We start from the raw sequence: 21,096 nt of genomic DNA on the forward strand, positions 1-21,096 counted from the left end.
TTCTGACTAAACAAATCTGTCTGTCTTTCACGCCAAATCGACTAAACCGATTCAAATAAAATTTTGTACACAGATGGACCAGAGCCTGAGAAAGGATGTAAGTAGGCTATTTAATATCCTGGTGCGAGACGCAGTTTTTATATTGAAGTGAGTGAGAAAAACCTAGTTCAAAATAAACCAGTCTTAGTTCTTAAGATATTGAAATAAACCGCTCACACTGAAGCATGTGTTCCCCCACTTCTACTGAAAGTAATTAGTGGAGAGCGCCGAGTGTTTAATCTTTTAAGGCGCGATGCACTTACGCGCCAAATTAAAACAAACGGCTTTGCTCGCTTGAGGTTTCTTTTAAGCTGTTGTGAGCGATATATGAGGAAGTTTATGGCTTTTTTCTTTACCTTTAATAGTGTGAACCGATGACTAGTATATGATATTTTCGTTACTAGGAGTAATGATGGAAATCCATATCGATATACGTTGAGGATATCTTAAAAGGAATTCCATAAAAATATTACATAATCTCAAAAATTAAGCCGCAAGAAATTTATATGGATTCAATTTAAAAATGTCTGAAAACAAACTAAAGTCGGATCTATTTAAACCTAACACTTGACATTCTAAAATAACGTTTTATTAATTGAATAATTAAAACCACGAATTAAATCCGTTCAGTCTACAAAACAGCCATTTATCCGCCAAATTGATACAGATAACTAGTTCAAAATACTATTCCGATGCATGATAAGCTCGACATGAAACTAGCCCTAGTACGAACACAAAATTAACTAATTAGGCAAAAGTATGACATCAATTAGCTAGTAATTGCAGTGCTTCGCAGCAATTTCAGTACCTTTGGTGTGGTTTGATATCGAAGCGAATTCCTGACGTCATCTCCCCGTCGCAGTTTTGTTGTGTTATGTGTACACTGAACTAATGTTACATGGGAAGTGTTTTTTCATTGTAGAACAAGGATCTATGCAGATAATAAAATATAATTGACTATGTTGTATTTTACAAATAGTTGAAAAAAAATATAACTACGAAAGTAGGCTGCTTTAACCGATAATGCTTTAAATGAATCACCAACCTGCATTGTGGATGCATGGTGATTAATTTGCTCAATCCTCTCCGTGTGGCAGCAGGCCTATTTGTAGAGGGACAATGAAAAGGTAAGTGATCATGACCCTTCTTTGGACTTTAAATTTCCTTCACTTCTTATGCACCAAATCTTAGCTTAAGGGTGTGTTTTCGTGTGTCTCATGAGCATACTTTATGTTCATACAAGTCCTAACAAAACATGGAAGTGATTGCACACTTGTAGTGGACGTTACTTGCGTATTTAAGGCAACCATACTACCGAAACTATTCCGTACTGTACAGCATAAAATATTACAAATACCACGTATCGCTGTGTGCACGCACCATAACAGCATGTAGTGCTATCAAATGACGCTAGAGGGCGTTTTCCAAACTGTTCGCTCCCGACGCGATGAGTGCAATGTGCATTCAATGTTGTTGTTAACGGTTCATCGGGGTAATTAACTGTTGTTGGCGTTGTTTCTGGTTTTGAGTTGTTGGTTTGTGTTGTTGTTGGTTTTGGTTTGAAGGTTGCCTTCGCTTTCTTTTGGCTTTTCATATGCGTTTGCAGGTTTAACTCGAAAGAATAACCAGATATATGCTTGCCACCTATAAGTCAATATTTATTAAACTTATAGCTTAATGGTGCAACTCAGTGGCCAAGGTAAATAATAAATAAGACAGGTATTTTTTAACGTTTGTTTATTTCATTAATAAGAACATAATAATGACTTAAAATTAAAATTTATCTTAAATTTTGAAGTTCAACAATGTAAATAATGTTCTTAGGTTTAGATCTAGTTTCTAGGTAAGTTGTTGCTTAGGATGTTAAAACTATTATTAATCTGCAAGCAGCTATATTTAATCAACTAATGAATATTTAGCTTAAACGAATAATTATTTTAGTTAAGTTTAAAATAAAATCTAGATAAAATAATGTGTCGTGAAGTCATTGACATAACCATAAAACCAGTTAAAAATTAAAATATTTGTACGAGTAATACTCGTACATATAATACTCGTCGAGTCTATGTATAAAAAAAATTACTAGCGATGGAGGAATAACTCCTTCTCTATAAATATTGAGTTACAAAAGAATAATAAAGAGGCAAAAACTATCGATATGCTGAAGGCCATTACTTTTTCTTCTTACCCGTCTTCTTATTACTTGGAAGTGGAGTTTGGGTCCCAGTTTGGGCTACAACAGTTGCCGGTGGCGTCGGGGGTAGCTTCTTATCCGGAAAAAATCGCCGAATATAGTCTACTACCACTGTAGAACATAAGAGAAAGAGAATAATCAAGTGAGTTTAATATAAGAGTGGCAAAGCACCGAGGAGTATTTTAATCTTTATCTTGCATGAAGTCGCTTCAATGACATGACAGTTATTGCGATTCATTTTGAACCTGCAGTGAAAACTAATTATTTGTATTAAATTATAATTTAATACGGAATAAGCTGGATGCAGGTCGCCTCCAACAGGTATCTGTGGAGATCTAAGATTGAGGCCTATGTTCATCAGTGGACGTCCTATGGCCGAGATGATGATGATGATGAGTAGAAAGTAAACATATTTCTTTTACATCTTAAATATAGTAGAAGTAAACCTGTGCAGTCCCCTTTTGGACATACTATGGTCGCTGTATTTGAGTAGAGAAATCTGTGTTAGTTCACATGGTTTTGTATTACGAAATATATATTTGATTTCGAAACTCACGGTCCAAATTGATAAATTTAGCCGCAGCTCTGGATCCCGAGAAAGCTTTGACGAATTCCTGGATGAAGTCGTCTTTTAGAGGAACTTCATATTGCTTTAAGATTCGAGCGAACTCACTCGTTTCAAGAGTACTTTTAGTTTTATTTTGTTCGAGGAAATATAATCTGTAAGAGAGAAAACAAATGAGGGAGAGTTAAATTCTGATAGTGCAGGTGTAATAATTGAAATCATTAGGTAGGTTATATTATAATTAATATTAGAAGTAACTATTCCTGTTGGTCTGTTGCGCTATCAGCCCAAAACTGGTGAACCGATTTAAATGAAATTGTTTAGAACCTAAAAAAGGACTGATCAATTAGGATCTCGGAATGCAGGTGGAATGGCAAGGCATATACCTAATGTAGTCATGTAGTAAGTAATAAATAAGAATCAATTTAAAAAAAACAACAAGTAAATAAGTCAAGCTTTTTAAGCTCTTTACGTAATACTCAGGTCCCAATGGCACTATATAATAGATGATCGTATTTAAAAAAATCGGACAAAGAAATTAACCCCTGAAATAACAAACGTACAAGATATCAATATCGATATGTTTCATCTTGCTCATAACTAGATGTAGTCTATTCATCAGTATGCCCTTCAGATCGCGTTCCGGCAGCGTGTAGTTACGGAGAATATCTCCGTGGGTTACAATCATGTTCTTCTTGGATCTTAGCTGCTTTATCTCATTTAATTCCTGCAGGAATAAATGTTGTTACAAGTGCCCTTATGTGCAAACGATTTAGATTTTTTTTAAAGCCTAGCCGTCTTACCACGAAAACTTTTAAACGTCAGTTTATGCCTTGTCTAAAAAAATGTCAAATTATGACGTTGACATATGGTTCATTTTGCAGCCAAAATTTTATTAGACAAGTGTAAAACAGGGTTTAAAGTTTTTGTAGTAAGGCCATAAGTGTTTTGGGAATCAGAAAGAAAGCCGATGTTACTCGAAGATAGTGTAAGTTTTACAACAGTGAAGATTTTTCAAATCGGTTCAGTAGTTTCGGAGCCTTCACAACTCAACGGACAAAGGCGGGCAAACAAAAAATCTTCATTATTTTATTAGTATCTACTAGCTTCCGTCCATGGTTTCACCCACGTCCTGAGAAAATTGCTTCCCGTAGCCGGATGGTGACAAAAACGACAAATCCTAAGTTCTTTTCCCGGGTCTAAGCTACCTCACCTCTAATATTCAGTTAATCGGCCCAGTCGTTCACGCGTGATGGCGTGACCATGGGATGTGGGGATTCATTTTTATGTATATAGATATGTTCTGTTCATTGCTTACAAAATAAAAAAATTACATACTATGCCAAACTCCTTGCTGACCGAAATATAGTCCATCAAAAGTTGTTTCAACCTGACTTTCTTATGTCTCATTTTCGAAAGCAAATACAACGCATCGGATGGCGTAAATGGGTTGCTTGACACGTCCAATATTTGCAGACTCTTCGCCAAGTGAAGCCTACTAGCTAACACGTGAGCTGAAGGAGATCCCAATCTGTGAATAAATGATTATAATTTAGACACAGAATGTTATTCTTAAAAATCGAAGTCTATCCAAAAATCGTTTATTCAAAGTAGGCCAAAACACAGCACTTTTCGAACGTCAAAAATACACGAGACAGCTTCAAAAATGAACACCCTTCACCACTATCTATGTGTTTTTGCCGGGAAGAAGACGGTGGAACAAACTCCTCAGAAGATGTGATAATGACAATAAATGGCTCAAAAAACAAAGTTAAGCCAACATCCTGATTATTTTTTCGCACAAACAAACCATTTTGGAGAACGCCTTCAATTAAGGTCAAAAAGCCTAAAGTGACAATAATTTACGGACATCGCTTGAGGCGTCATTCTTTTAACGTTCTTCGCTTCTCAGGTAATGAAGTGTCTCGCTGAAAATAGACATAATTGTGCCTCATTTACAGTTAATAAGGAAACGGATCTCTTGAGTGATATAACCATTGTAACTTCATATCGTGGCACGAGGATAAAACACGCTTAGTATGTAATGGCCGATATTTATAAGTGTCTCTTTTTATGGAGAGAATGTGGAGGTACGGTGGATCTAAAATAAAAAAATCTCATCTGCCGAGCCTTTCTCTAACTATATTTAGTCCGATGACGAATTTAATCAAATGAAGGCTCTCTGATCTGACCTATTCAACCCAGTTATCTGGGCAACCCACTATTCATTAGCGAGAATGGTAAGATTTTCCAGCTTCTGATATATTACCAGTAATGACTGATAAAGGCGTTCAAATGGAGCCGGGATAACCAGTTCAAAGTGCCTCTGAAGCACTGACAAACTCGCGGCTTTTATCAGGCATGAGTTACATCTTAACAAAAGGGTAAATTATTATAATAGAAATTACCTGTTATTGCTAAGATTCAACACCTTCAATGTTTTTATTCCCAGTAAGTTCCCAAGTTCTCTCACAACTGCAATGCTGGTCCACGCCATATTGAGCTCAACCAACACGTCACTTACAGACAAAATACGGAACAATGTGGATGGTCCTGGTGAAATAAAAATTATAGACTGCAGATCGTCTTACGCTTGCAATATTCTATCTACATGTAAGGATGGATAGGAATTTATCATTTTGGAAAGGGTTAATGACTTCACTCACTGACATTGTTAACAGAGTTAAAAAATGTAAATGTTGTTTGGACCCGAATATTTGTATTCATATATCAGACAAAAGCTCAGAAACTATTGTTCTTATTTTGTCAATATGACATTTTCATCTTTATACAAAACTGGAAAATGTATTTACAAAAAAAAGAAGCTTTTACTATTAAAGTCCAACCCGTCATTGTCCTCGCTTCAACCCACGTAACAAAACCATTATGTTCCATAAAACCTGATATAAGCCTCAATATTTCAGCGTTTTACAGCTCCAAAATTCGTTTCATCCAATTTGAACGGTGCACAAAAAAACCGCACTTTGATTGACATTGCAGATTTTTTATCGACAAATATGCAGATCATACATGAGTTTGGAATACGCATCAAATACATGTTGAAAATAAAAGTGTAGCGAACTGGGTCTGTTTAATATTTATGAGGAGGGATGGGAGGGGGGGGGGCTCGTGGATGAGATAGCCAGTTGAAAGTTTGAGCCCCTGAACGTTCCTAAACGGCAATGTGTGCGCTCGCCTCAACAATTTTATTGCCAACTTTCATCACGTTAAACGCTATGAAGTGAAGAGGGATATGTACTACTGGGTCGTTGATATTATTTGCTGTTGTGGCTATTTAGTTGCAAAATTGGCTTGATAAAACAACGGTAGGTACCAAAATAAGTCTACATTGTGATAGTTTTTACGAGATCAGCATACCAAGCCATAGCATCCTTTCAAGCCATTAAGCGACATACCTTTCATCTTTACGAACTTATTCCATGAAAGATCCAAATACTGTATAACGGGCTTAATCTCAAGAACATCGGCTAATATGGAGCAGCTTTCACTTGACAAATCATTTCGCCCCAAATTCAATCTGGAATTGCAGGAAACATATTTTTAAACAAGACTTAGAAAACTGAGTCTTTTTTTGGGTCCATTAGGATTTTTTTGTAGGCAGGTTTTTGACTATAAAAGAGTTGAACTAGGGTCCCATGCGTATCATCCGCTGTCGCCAAACTTGCCGCGCCCCACAACAGTATTACACGAATAGGGTCCTAGTCTATAGAATTGCCTACCCAAAGGGTAAAAAGACCTTTTATTGATTAAAAATCATCTATCAAATGTAGAAATAAATGCTGTTGAGTACTCACCTTCTAATTATAGCTCCATGTCGGATTTGTTCAGCGATGTACGAAACACCCGTATCTAGGATACCATTCCCTGTTACATCTAGTATAGTCATGATGCGACTGTGCAGGTGTACTATAACCCTTTGCAGACCTCGATAGCCAATCCTGTAAGCAAACACAACAATCCCCAGTAATATTTTAATTGGGCTTAAGCTTTATCCCAAAGACAGCTAAACTTATTGGGATGCTATAAGAAGTAATTTCTTAACCACACAGTTAAAGCTGAGGAAAACACTTTTTAGACACTTCAATAAACATATTGGGAGAAATTTTATAGCAAAGACATTTAGGCTGCTTTTCTGAAATCCATTAATCAAAATCATATTCAAGTGCTTAGCAAAATACAGGTTATTACTTGCATCCATTTAAAATGAGTGACTTCAAAGCACTTCTTTTGCCAAGCAGTTCTCCCAAGTGGTAGCATGCATCAAGATGTTCCAAAAAATTGCTGGTTAAGTCCAAACTCTCCACAGTTCGATTTGAGGCTAAGGCAAGGCACATTGCTCTTATTCCTACTGGATTCACGCCATAATACTAGAACAAACATAAAGGTAAAATCATTGATTAGTATCATCAAGTAACATTCAGTACTTGATTGTTCTTGTTGTACTGATTTTTTTTAGCTTGTTTCTTCTCTCATCAATTTTGATAAATACGTAGCTGTTCCCGTCGATTACACCCCGGTCTTAAGGGAACTGTTACCCGTACCTGGATAAAATGTAACTATGTTCTTTCTTAGACTGTGGCTTATCTGGGTTACCATAGATTACCATAGACTGTGGCTTATCTGGGTACCATATTTCTATCATGTTTTGGCCTGAAAGCGAGACAGACAGCCAGAGCTAATTTCATATTTATATATCACATTAGATAGGATGACATACAAACATACCTTCAAATTGATACTCTTCGTCTTTAGTTGCCTATGGAACATTCTTACTGGCATAATATCCATTTCTTTGCATAAATCTAGGTAAAGTTCCTGACCATCGTCTGCATATATCTTTTTTCCCTCTGTAATAAGATTATACAGATAAAATGGTGACAAGGATGATAATGATGCTCATGAAAATTAAAAGTAAAAGAGGACTCTATATGATCACCTATTTTACTTGCATTTCTGCAGAAAACGAATCAATTTATGGAAGGGAGATGAAAATTCATGTTCAAAATCAAAAATAATTTATTTAGAGGCTGAAAACAGCACTTTTCAAACGTCAAGACAAAGGTTGATGAAGTAAATGAAGATGAATGTAGAGCGTAACGCACATACCTGGAAACAGCAACGCCTGTTCAATTCCCGGATCCTTAACACTTGGATATTGATAATACTGATGTAAAAACATTGAGCTCCGAGACATGGTCGCAAACTTCGTACATATATCTCCACTACCAGGACTATATAAACCTTCTAAATATAGCTTCATCTTAGAAGATTCGTCATAAGCACGAATGGACGGATCATCATAAATGGATCCTTCAGAAGACGTTGAAGCCAGCTCAGCAACTTGGTAAATGTCCTCGATAGACGCATGGTCTTCGATCTGGTCAGATTTGCTGTCCATTCTTAAGTATTAATTATTATTTGTTCTTAATCAAAAGTAATCTTAAAGGAATAATATAATATTTAAAAGATAAAATTATATCTTAGAAGCTGTTTCTCATAGTTTCCCGTGAACGTCAATTTTTGACATTGAAATTGATTTTGTGGCATAAAGATTTTATTTCTATTGTAGTTTGCCGATCAAAAAGTTTCATTAACAACCATTCAAGCAACCATTATATTATGTGGAACTTATTCACAACTATTGAATTAAAACTATTTATTAAACAATTTTTAAATTTTTTTACTCACAAACTGAAATAACCTTGTAGAAAAATGTTGCAGTTTTATCCAGAGATTCCAAACATTTTGTTTTATTATATCCTCTATTAGTTTTATTTATCTCTCATCCAACCTTGACACAGGAAAGAAACTTACAACCGATCAAAACCCTCTAAATCTAAATATTAGTTCTCCATCTTTTCACGATAAAGACGTTTAGCATCGTTCCCCATCGTTTTCCTTCAGAATTCAGTATTGAGGCAGTCATGGATCCGTTAACGTCTCCGTAATGGTGTTTTTATGATTTTTTTCCCCACCATCAAGGCCTCAATCTCTATTGTTTCACGCGTAGTGATTTATTTACGTCGGCAATGTATGAGGTGTTTAGAGATGCGCCACGGAACGGGATTTAGAGTCGGGCTCCTGTGAAATGATGGCAGTTTATTACCCGGAATGATGCGGTAATGGTGTGTCTTGATTCTCTGACTTATGATGGTTTGTTTGTTTGAATATGTTGGAGTTGTTATTTGAAAAGAATTTTGTACGTACGGTCAGGTTTCTGAGTATACCTACTTCACCATTGTGAGATGAGCCGTCGTTTTAGTCAAGTGGATAAAAGAAGCTATGTAGATATGCGTTGAGTTGTGGTAGCAATTCTGTCGGATTCGTCAAAACCATATCTATTTCTGATCGCTATATGGTAATGATGTTCGAATATTCTGGCTCATTAGAGAGAATTGAATTTGGTTGCTAATTACTGCAGCTGTAAAATCAACCTCGAAATGTCCATGTAGAGACAAAAAAAAAACATCCAAATAATTGAAAATTAAAAGATCCACCTGAAAGAGCCATACCCGTAAATTAAGAAACCCCAAATCTAGCCACATAATGAAAATCACATCGGCCCCAACCAAGCACCATCAAAATACAGTTACTTTGCACGGTTCTTGTATCACCATCTGCCATCATTATCAAATCTCCATTGAGAACGTCTTTACAGCCCTACTTAACCATACATAAAACGGTTTATATCAATCGTGCAAACATCCACAATTTATAACAATATCATTTTTATTGACATACGTAAATATGTAGTCAATAAAAATGGCTTCGACGTTTTACTGTTCCACTAGTTTTTGGTGCTCATAAAGAATCTTTTAGAGTGCCAGTACACGGCAAACTTTTAGTCGGCCGAGTTGGTTTGGGCTTATAAATCAGTTTGAAGATGAATGGTAGTACGCATATTACAAAGATCAGGTATTCAGCTGGTATCAGAGATGCCAAAATGCAGGCGTTCGGGTTCTTTGAGACATCTTTCAACAATTTTTGGTAAGTATTATAAAAAAATGTTCAGGTCCAAAACAGGCGTATAAAGCCAAAGACCCCAATTCCTCCAGTACCGCATTTTGGCGCGCTAGTTTCTCTAGATGTTCCGATATGGCACCTCCGATAATTATTAGGTTCTCCATGTTTAACACCGACTGAAATCTTTGATTATAATCAAGATTTTCTTCAAAAAAATCCCCACCAACGTTGCAACTGTTGCTCGACTATTCAGTCTGCAGTATACGGCTACTCTTAGAATCTCCACGCACACATATATGTTCTACGCACACAGGGACTTGTGAAAACTCATCCCGCCATTTGTACACCAACTGGCTTTGGTAAATGTTTGCCTGGCTCGATATTGCACGCCACATGACGGTTTTTGCTCCCTACTGTTGCCACCGACGGCTGTTTGAAATCATGCCTTGTTTACAAAGATAACTTTCCTCTTGAATGGTAGTAGCGTTGAGTTTGGCGTTCAACTGTTTTGCGTTCTTATGTGTGGTACTAATTGGAGGGGCATGATACGTATGCTTTGCTTTCGATGTCGGATATAACAAATAAGCTGTTTTTTTGAGTCGGGAGAATGTCTTCCAGTGCCCGGATAAAAAATAGTGTCATCCGGGAAGAGTGTAACTTCTCAACAGTGAAATAATGATTTGTTGAGTAGTTTCCGAGGTTTTAAGGGAACAAATAAATAAACAAACAAGTCATAATTATAATATAAGGTGAGATTACACAGCATATAGTATTACTGATATCCAATTTACGGGCAATTTCACTTCTAGTCTTTGTCATATAGTTTCATCTCTACTAATCACGTTTCTCACTAATTACGTTTAGCTTTCACGTCTAAACCACTGAACTGATTTTGATAAAATTTGGTACAGAGATAGAGTTGACCATGAGAAAGAACATAGCATAGTTTTTATCCCGGACTTTTGAAGAGTTCACTTGGAAACGCGCTAGAACTTGACGAAGCTTGGCGAAGCCGCGGGCGGAAGCTAGTATAATTATATATACCTGTTTTTACCCCTTAAAACACAAATAATGATTGACCAGGTCCTCATATACCTCAGTATTTCAAGAAATATTACCAGTAGTTTCCCATGCGCACCCATAGTTATTCAGCGCACAGAAGCCGCTGGGCACGTCGACGTGTTCAGTGGGTATCTAATTACTGCGATTGTCGGTAATGCGCGTCGAGTCAACTATTAACTGAATACACGTAATCAGACATACTGACATACTGCTAGTAGGCACAATCCCAAGTCAGGATTGTTGACGTTTTCTTGGAATTTTATATCGGACAATCTGTTCGATTCTGTATCTATAACATCTGGAAGGAAAATTAATTAATAACCTGCTTTAGCATGTAAAATACACCATAGTTAATAAAGCTTGGTTTCAGTTTAGATTCTTTGCAAAATACTTAATTATATAGAACTCATAAGACATATATTAAATCCCTTTATTGAGTTCTAAATATACCTACAGAAAAATATAGTATAGGAAATGATGCAGGTCGAAATTTCTCGTATTTCTACAACTTTTATATCGCCGACCATCTGTGTCACAAATTACAAAAGAAAAACAACATAAGCATTAACCGATCCAACAACAAGTCAATATCTTACCTCACCTTCGAATTCCCTAAAAAGCATAGCCCAAAGTGAAAATTATCTCTTCGAAAGAAAAAAGAATTGCTCCTTACGTTATTTACGTTACCCTATATAAGTGATGTTCGCAATGTACCCAATGCGAGGTGGTCGTTAGAGTGAGTTTTTGCCCTCTGAGGCTCGGGAACTCTGGCCCAAACTCTCGTATTTCCTTCACTTACAACCGCTGTCGGATAAATCGTGATAAATAGGGTACATGTGTAATTATTACTTATTGCCCAGACTTATTTATTAATTGAAAGGTACGGCTTTTTTGGTTCGTGACAGTTTTCTTTTAAGTCATTTGATTTTTGTTAGGTATCATTGAGATAATGGACTTTATCTAGTTTGTTATGCGATGATTGATTTGATATTTTAAACCATTATTTACATAAATGAGCAGCGCATAGACATGTGAACAGTCAGAATAGAATATTTATCTGATGTCGTTCATTAATCATTTATAGGTTTTCCATAACATCATGAGTTTACTGTCATATATTAATTGGTTTTAAATATTTATTACCTAACAATAAAATATCATTCATAAATGCTCGTTGACATCACGATTTGCCGCATTATTAAATTTTTTAATATAATCGTTTAATTAATTATCCCTTCCATTCAATTTATAAAACAATCAGTTTATAATAATTATAACTTTGTCCATCCACCAGACGCTGAAAACGGTGTAAATACAGATACTTCACACTCGTCGAAAATCCGTCATTTTATCGAAAATCGATTTTTATGATATTTATTCATACAGTTTGTGTCAAACACACGGAACGATTTTATGCAATTTATGTAATTTATTTCGGCGGCAACGTAAGACTGGTGTTTGTTTTTGTCCGTCAATATTTATTTAAAAAATTTTCATCCAGTGTAAATCGGGTAAATCGTTAAAATCAACGCGGCGGTCAATTATGAAATTAACTTGTGTTTCATTGGATTTGCTTTGCGAATTAACAATGGCCAGATTTTGTTTTGGAATAACACAATTATTTCGGTTTTTGAAGGGACGGTTCATTTGTTTGTGCTTTTTTTTGTTTGGCGGATTTTAATTTTGATTGCCCGTTTTTTTATCCAGCTTTCGGTGTCGGGAGCCGACATTTTACGCATTAAAATTATCATTTCTATCTTTGTCATTTTATACAGGAATCAATGTTTTACGGTTGCTCAAAGGTCCTGAAACTTAGCTTTAACTGAGCGCAATTCAACTATGTAACGGGGTATTGTCTTGGAAACACGAATTTAAATTAAAAAACTTTGGTCCGTTGTAATCTGCACCTAGAAAACGAGGATTCAAACGTGACCCACTCTATGGACGAATTTTGCGCATTGTTACTTTGTTTCCTTTTAAATTAATGCATGCAATTTTAATTTTTTTACCGATTACATGTACCTAATTTTATTTAAAATTAAGCTCCACCAGAGATTTTATCCGTGGCACGCGAAGCTGTTCCGCGAGCCTGGATAAAAGGTAGCCATGCTGGATAATCGCGCTATCCAAAAGGTACTGTTTTGTAATTACAATGATCTTCATTCTATGAGATTAGCCCATTCACCGAATAATATATTACTTTACCAAAAAATGATTTTTTTTTCTTGTAAGTACTGGTTTATTCCATTACAGTCTTCACTATTATTAGGTACTATTATTAGGTACTATTATAGTAACTTCTTATTGAATTACTTCCCAAAAAGAAATTTCTACTTAAAAAAAAACACAAATAACCAAATATTTATCAACGCCACCAAAAATCTATCGAAAACACGACAAATAAATTGGGGCCAGCCATCCAAGCCATCCAACAGTTGAAAACTGTTGTTGGTACAAAATAACATTTTATAGGGTTCGGAAACGTTCGGAAACTATACTCCTGAAGTGGAATGGTGGAATGGTCGACCCGAACATTAACCAAGTCACATTAACAGCTAAGTGTAAACAAGGAACAAAAGGAATAGTTAGAGAGAAACTCTTTGAGATACGACAGAAAATATAAAAAGAGAAAATTATAACAATCTAGTTTTTGTTTTGAGGAAATGTTAGAATCTGAATGAATAAAGCTGAGTATGAATCTTTTACTTGTAGTTTCGTAAAAAATAGGTGAATATATTAAAAATTGCTTTAAAATAATTTTGCTATAAAACACTATTTGTTCTCAGCTGTTCTACCTGCATCAATATGAATTCAAGAATGGTTCAGTCGTTTTGACGTGTGAGAGCAAGATACAGTTATACAGAGAGGACGGATAAGATAGAGTGCGATAGACAATTAGACATAGTAGACCACTTCTTCATTTCTAATATTAGGAATTGAGCTATTTTAGTATTTAATTTACCTTTTAAAAGTTATAAAAGCAGGTAAATTAAGTATACTGGAGAGCTTTGCTAAATCAATAGATAGAATTCGAATAAGAAAAGCTATACAAATGTTCTGCGTTACGTTAACAAAAAGGCTTGATAAAAATATTGGTATTCCTAGTAAGTAGTTTTTTGTAGTTCTGAGAAAAAAGGCAATTTCATTGAGAGCAGCAATTGTTTCTTTTGTAAAGTTTGTATGTATGTGTGAAGCTGGGTTTATAGTGTTACGTTTATTTTATTTATGTGTGTATTTATGCCATTATTTAGGGTAGAATTATGATGATAATTTGAGATAAAAAGTGCGGTTTCGTAAAACTTTAGATTTACATTGACTTAGGTATCTGACCTGGAATCGAAAGGCAGTGGTGCTTTATTGACTTTTAAACAAAGCTAGACTAAGCTATTATTAAATCGAAAAATTTGAGAGCTATTTTATGGCTCCAGGCCTAACTAATTTCACAATAAAACCAAAGTAAACAATTACAGATTTAAGCCAAGACTCCACTAAAGTCGAGCGGAGCGAAGAATTTTTTTAAATAACCGATAGAATTTCTCCATTCACGCCACTATGGAATCGGCGGGACCACACGTTTAAATAACGAACTTCTATCATTTAAAATATCTCCGCTCCGCTCCACTTCAGTGTAGTCTCAGCCTTAATGGCCACAAGATGCTCAATTTTCTTCTGACACCAACTCCGAACTGTAATTTGTGTTTGCATCTACATGCATAGATCTCCGACGCTAATGTTACAAGTTTCGTCATCATCTCGCGAAATGTTCATCAGAAGTTCAGATAAGTGGTTCATTTGTATCAATGTGACTTTCCGAAGACATGTTACAGTAACATCGTGAAAATGGTTGAAGATACTTACTTGTATTATAGCTTAATTGTACAGGGCTATACCTACTAACTCAACAATCTTCTTCTTATATATAAAAATGAATTAATGTTCGTTAGTCTCACTAAAACTCGAGAATGGCTGGACCGATTTGGCTTTTTTTGGTTTTAAAATGTTTGTAGAGTTCCAGGGAAGGTTTAAACGATACGAAGTTCGCGGGATCAGCTAGTAGGAAATAAATTAACTTCAACAGCAGTTTCGTCCACATTCCAAGGGAACTAACTACTACATAAAAGGTAGTCTATAGCTATAACCTTCTGAGATCGCAAATAAATATGGATTTTGGTCTTTGTAGGCAAATTGCGAATACTTGTGTTCCGTTGGTTTAAGACTAAGAACGATATTTTTTTGAGGACTGGTCTTCCTGAATCGACGGTACCTTAAAATGGCCCGTTTGTTGTCGTTACATAACAGTAATTTTACCTAGTTTCTAACAAATGAGAACTCTAAACCAAAAGCAGCATAAATCCCACCAACAAACAGGTACATAACTCTAAAATATGACGTCATAACTTCACAAAGTTCTACCCAAATGTTCCTTCAGGATATTGAAAATCTATAGAATTTTCTTTGCATAGATTAGCAATACTCTCGAAGGTAAGTTTCACACTTGGACTATGTAACCAACTGGAGACGCTATTGCCTTTGCCCCTGCTAAAGGCACGAGAGTACCCATCATAGTAAATCATGTGTAGGTTTGCCTCAAGCTTTGCTTATGTACGTATATGTCAATTTTATCGTGTGCGTGAGTAACGAAGTGATCGAAAATGCTTGAATGCGCTATGACTATTTGCTGCCACGTTGTTTCGTGCCTTGGGAGAACATTGATTAGCAGATATTTTCGCATGAAGATTTGGATTTATGTTCATGGCGATTCTAGTAGGTTTAATGCTCTAAGGTTTCAAATGAGATGCTTTTAAAGTTTTGTTAGAGTTTCAGTAATGAGTTTCAATGCGAATGGTTTAAAGTGAACTTGCTAGTTTTAGAATCAATATGGAGTGTGGTTATGGAGAGCCGTTATGAAGTTTCGGAGCGATGGTGAAGTATGGAAGGTGTTTCAATGGGAATCTGGTTTTATGAAAGTTTTGAAGAGTTTAAGTACCTATATGGAGCAGTCGATGGGTATTTTTCTAAGTTGTAATGGCGAAGGTAATGGACTTTTTCGAATATGATTTGAAACTGTTATCGAGTTATAAGTATATGCCCCAAAAGTCGCATCGTCGCCGCGTCGGCAGGCTCTCCACTAGATGGACTAACTGGCCAAGGTCGCCTGGAAGCAGTGTATGTTGGTTGCTGAAGACCGAGCAAAGTGGCGAACTTTGGAAAAGGTCTTTGTCCGGCAGTGGACCTCTTTCAGCTGAAAAGTAGAATTAAAACCAACCCAATAATGATCAAACCAGATGGTAAAATTCATTAGTGTGACTATGCTTTATAGTAAAAATAGTAACAGAAAAAAATACGATGAATCAAACCTTCCATTTGGTCCATCCAATATGGTCCTATTTCAGGCTTAAGTTACGGCCTTCCAAGAACACAGCCTACGCTCAATTTCTCACGACCGATATACCAATCCTTTCTAAGTCCACTAAGACTAGGTCCGTTTATATGAAACTTGTAAAGTAAGTACAGACGAGCTACTGACAGCGGCGATTTTTGGGGATCTAACACGAATATCGCCGTGTCGATTTAATACATTTCGTGTTTGGGCTCGTGTGCATTCGTGTGCTCGTGGGCATTTCGTGTGTTGTCTATAATTTCTGCTATGCAATGTAGAATTTTTAGAACTGACTGAAAGAAGAAGACACAAAATAAAAAATTTTGGACCTAAGTGGAAGAAACGTATGAAAACTTTGAAGAGAACGTATGAAGAGAAAACAATGGGTTTGGAATAAATGGGAACAAGCCCCAAAATCCAATAGCTCCTCAGGATATATTATTGATCATTTAGCTGTGTATATGTACAATGGTACACAAGGTTTAGTACTTCGTTTGCCACAGGTCCACTTTCTATTTACTCTCATAGTCCGGTGGGACGTAATCCATGGAAGAGTTATTCTATTTATTCACCCTATCAATTTCCAAAATAACCGATCGCAGCTTCCAGTAGCTCGTCTAGTGTAGCCCTAAATCTCGCGAGTTCAAGTAAATAAACGCGAACCGAACACGGATCCTGTCAAACGTAATAAGCCTCTTTGAGTGGCGTTAGTCACGTAACAAATGAAAGAATATACCAAAATACACGAATATATTCATCCTACTTTTGCGTGCTTTTGGGGTGAGCAGTCGTGGTAGTGTTTGGGCTTTAGATACCTAATGTCTTATTGTGTTGTATTTGCTTATCGTTGCAATAATAATTGCAACAGTGTTATAGTCGAATAGGTATCGCTATTTACTAGAAAATATCATCAACTATTCAATCGGTGCTGTATGCTATGAATATATAACAATACCACTCTCGACTTTGGCTGGCATTTGAACATTTTAGCAGCCGTTATAGTAAGTGTGACAACCACTCATACCTAGGGGTTGCCGAGATAGCTGTAACTGGGTTGATTAGGTCAGATAGGCAGTCGATCTTTATGAAACACTGGTACTCCGCTGCATTTGGTTAGAGTAGAAGCTAATCCCGACATAGTAGGGAAAAGGCTGGGTAGATGATGACAACTCGGATTTTGATCCGTATTTTGCTAATATTCTTCTCTCATCGAAAAACATCTTAATTCGCCGTAAATCAATAATAAATTCCATCCAGTTACTAAGTTATCTAAGCTATAAACACAAGCAGTTCTAATGCACTAACATTACCAGGAGCACCAAACGGAGAGGCACGCGGTATGCCTTGACTCGCGTCTGTAGCCGCGTTTACAAGTCATGCTGGCTTCCTACAGTTCTATAGTACTTATTGTGTTTGTATAGCGGTTTACAAATAAAATACTGGTTTTTACATGGTATATTTATCATTGTATATGTTGTGTTCCTGTTCCTTTTCGATGGAAATAAGTTATTGGTAGATAGTGTGTCGTGTTAGCAATAATAGTGATGCTCGCTAGAGAATCATGTCCAATCTGTACAGGTTAGTGGTAAGACGTCTAGTTGTCTATCTGTCTATTTAGTAATATGCAATACTTGCCGTCTCATGGGGATCTACTTGACGTAAAAAGTATTATGTCCTTTCTCATGCTACTATCTGTTTATCAAACATTGAAATCGTTTCAGCTGTACTTTCATATTTGTTAACCTACTCGTATTTATAAGAATTTCTCAAGGCGCAGCTTGGCTGTGTTAATTATAAAATCCGTACCATGTAATATAAACCGAACATGTCACTAGTTTAGTCACAAAAGTTAACGAGCAACAAAGCAAAATGACTTCATAGAAACGTTAAAATTTACATTTATTATAATCTACCGCCCACAAGGACCAATTAATCTTGACCTCTGAGGTCAAACATATGGAGTAGACCTTAAGGTCAGGTTACACTGGTAATTTGTATTTTGTATTCCGGTTACAGGGTGGGGTCTCTTAATTTTAAGTGTATACATGCCCTACAATTTCTCGTTAAGAAATCCTTAACGTAATTTTAATTATGTTGTAGGATTTTGCTGCGGTTCTGCTTGTGTTTTATGGGTGGTTATTTTTATCTGGATGGAAAGGGAACAGGTACGTTTAAACTTTTAATACGCCAACGAAATGTTACTAGTGTAGACTCATTCTGTTGATGTTCGTTAAGCCAGTTATGATTAAGCAAGTCAATTACCAGTAACTGGGCATACCTTTATCGTAGAACAGTCGTAAATCAGTACTAAGGTTATCCTCGAAAGGTACTATCGTTGGTCAATTTAATTGATCGTATCTTATTCTTATTCGTCATTCCACTCACACACATTCAAACAACGTCAACTGATATTAGATACCTACACACACTACTAGGTTACAAATTCTTTTTAACCCATAGAAACACTCACACATCCAGTGTGATAAGCATCTCCTAACAACCACACCACCACCATACTTTGAAATAGTAGGTAATATGAAATTACAAACAAAAAATCCAACAGAACGGTAAATAAAATATTTTCCAGTAAATGTCTATTCACATTCGACCCTCGAGTCCTTTCCCGATACTCGAGGGATGTAATGAAGGATCCATTGAAAGAAAAAGATTCTTACTTACATAATGCCATGGAGAACAAAATGACTAGCGGAGATGTCATAACGCAAAATCTCCTAAGAAAGTAGCGCGCCAAAATGCGGGTGTTCGGGGGACGAATAACGTCACTCCACCATCATATGCTTTCTTTAAAAGCCGCTAATTTTATTTAAACCAATCTATAAAGACTAATCTTTGACAGATTCGTCTTGATTTAACAAGGAATCCGAACGCCTAGTTAGTTCTAGTTACTGATCACGCTTACCGCACTTTACTTAACCTACAAGATCTGATCTCTTTCCAGTCGTGTTGGATTGCCGTCCCATCGGGCTATGGGAGTGAAGAAATAGTGAGTGCACCTGTGTCTGCGCAAATGCTTGTGCATTATAATATTATTATGTTCTACGCAGTTGGCTTATGTCCTTACATGAGAACAGCCGCCGTAGCCGATAATCGGCTAGGAGGATATCATCAACCTACAAGAAGGCGCCTGACCTACGTGTCTTATTGCATCTCCGCTCAACTTTCATTCCTTCGTGCATAATACCTACCCACGTTGACGTAATGCCGTTGACCTTTCCGAGATGACGTCATAGCGGAATAGACTTCAAAGTAAATGATGCGTGAATGTCTTTCTTTTTTTTTCGTTTTTTAAAATTTAATTTGTACCTATACTATGTTTTTTAAAGAAGGTATATACTTATGTAACTTTGTTTATGATTTCTAAAATTGATCACTGATCTTGTACTGGCTATCTTATTTGATCTGTATTCAAATCATAAATGCGAAAATAACTCAGTCTGTCTTTCGCGCTTTCACGCCAAAACTGCTGAAGAAAATATTGAATACCTATCTACTGCCTTAGAAAAAACGTGGCCCCATTTTTACCCGGTTTTTTACCCATTTTTAACCACTTCCCGTAGGAAGTGGTTCCCAAGTAGGTTTAAATATCAATTATAATGTTTTCTTGCACGTTACTTTTATGTAGTGGCATCTAAAACATTTAAGTAACACCGGAGATATTTTCCTTAACTGAAAAAAAAAACATCAACAAAAATATAAATCCACCATACCAGCCAGTAACATTATCTGTCAACGCAGTATTATCTACCGTTATAATACAGTATATCCAGAGTATTACACCTGTAATAACAGTAAGCCCAGTAACGCCGCCGTACCACAGACAAGCGCAAGATTTTATTCAGCCAGCTATCTTGGGAAGCTGTTGTGTTTACTTTTAAATGTAAAGAGATTATCTGCGAAGTGAAGTTGTCTATGCTTTTGTTTTGGTGGGCTGGCTGTTTTGATTTTTTATGGTTTTAAATTGTGTAAGGCTTTGAAGGTACCTGTAATGCTCTTCAAGAAAAGCTCTTTAGTTTTTTTTAAGAATTCTATTGCGTGCTTTCAAGTATGATCGTTTGAATGGGTCGTTTTCAATTGTTTAACAATAGTACATTCTATGCGCTGTGTCTCTGAACCCCGTGCTGATGCGAGCCTTTTTTGTGCAACCAACAGACACGGTCGGCACGTATCATCTTCTTCTTCTTGGCGAGTCGATGGCAACTTAAATTTTGGACGCCCAATATTTCGCTACGCATATGGCATTGTCAGTAGGGTTATAAAGGTCATCCACTATGCAGGTGTCGGGGCATAGTGGGCAGCATAGAAGGTGCCGCATGGTTTGTGGTATGGCACCACACCCGCAGCTGTTGTCGTCAGTGTAGCCCCACTTACATAGGTTTTCCCTGCACCTGCCTACCTGTGCACGTAGCCTGTTAAGAGACTTATGATCTTAAGTTTCAGTAGTATCTTGAAATTACAAATTATTACAGATAATTTTGATGTGTACGGAAAGTTACTTAGGTATGTATTTTCAAAACCCCCTTAAAGAAACCTGATGGGAGTTTCCATGAAAAAAATATTTCTTCTAAAGCATTATAAGGGTATAATATCACAGTATTCCACGTTTAATAGGTACTTCTTAAAATTATAAGTATATGGTTTTCTACAAAATTTAATATCTATTATTCTAGAGACATGCTCATGTCGTCTAAAACAAATTACTAAGCACATACTAATAGCGTAGTTGTCTGTCACTAATTTTGCGTATAATTTGTGGGTTGTTATAAAACTAATACGCACCCCATTTGTGTAGTAGATTAATGATATAGGCTTTAAAATATATTAGTTAGGCTAAAGAGGCCTTTGTTAAGATTG

At 36.3% G+C, this 21,096-nt stretch overlaps 1 protein-coding gene across 1 annotated transcript; it reads right to left on the reverse strand.

Moving 5' to 3' along the window:
* Window positions 1-1,535: 1,535 nt before the first annotated feature.
* On the reverse strand, window positions 1,536-8,217 carry LOC124630674 (leucine-rich repeat-containing protein 74A-like). Its single transcript, XM_047164638.1, has 11 exons — window positions 7,926-8,217; window positions 7,545-7,666; window positions 7,008-7,186; window positions 6,614-6,757; window positions 6,215-6,336; window positions 5,207-5,351; window positions 4,137-4,329; window positions 3,362-3,525; window positions 2,790-2,953; window positions 2,215-2,344; window positions 1,536-1,683 (listed from the first exon to the last, which is right to left on the reverse strand). Exons 1-11 carry the CDS (start codon window positions 8,215-8,217, stop codon window positions 1,536-1,538), a joined length of 1,803 nt encoding a protein of 600 aa, XP_047020594.1.
* Window positions 8,218-21,096: the final 12,879 nt, after the last annotated feature.

This window comes from Helicoverpa zea, chromosome 5 (assembly GCF_022581195.2).
Source record: "Helicoverpa zea isolate HzStark_Cry1AcR chromosome 5, ilHelZeax1.1, whole genome shotgun sequence".
Taxonomy (NCBI): Eukaryota; Metazoa; Arthropoda; class Insecta; order Lepidoptera; family Noctuidae; genus Helicoverpa; species Helicoverpa zea.

Coding starts and splice junctions, on each gene's coding strand:
- LOC124630674 (XM_047164638.1), bottom strand. CDS start 8,217: ATGGACAGCAAATCTGACCAGATCGAAGACCATGCGTCTATCGAGGAC. Junction 6,758..7,007: donor CTCATTTTAAATGGATGCAA/GTAATAACCTGT, acceptor GTTTGCTTACAG/GATTGGCTATCGAGGTCTGC. Junction 3,526..4,136: donor TCAGCAAGGAGTTTGGCATA/GTATGTAATTTT, acceptor TTATTCCTGCAG/GAATTAAATGAGATAAAGCA.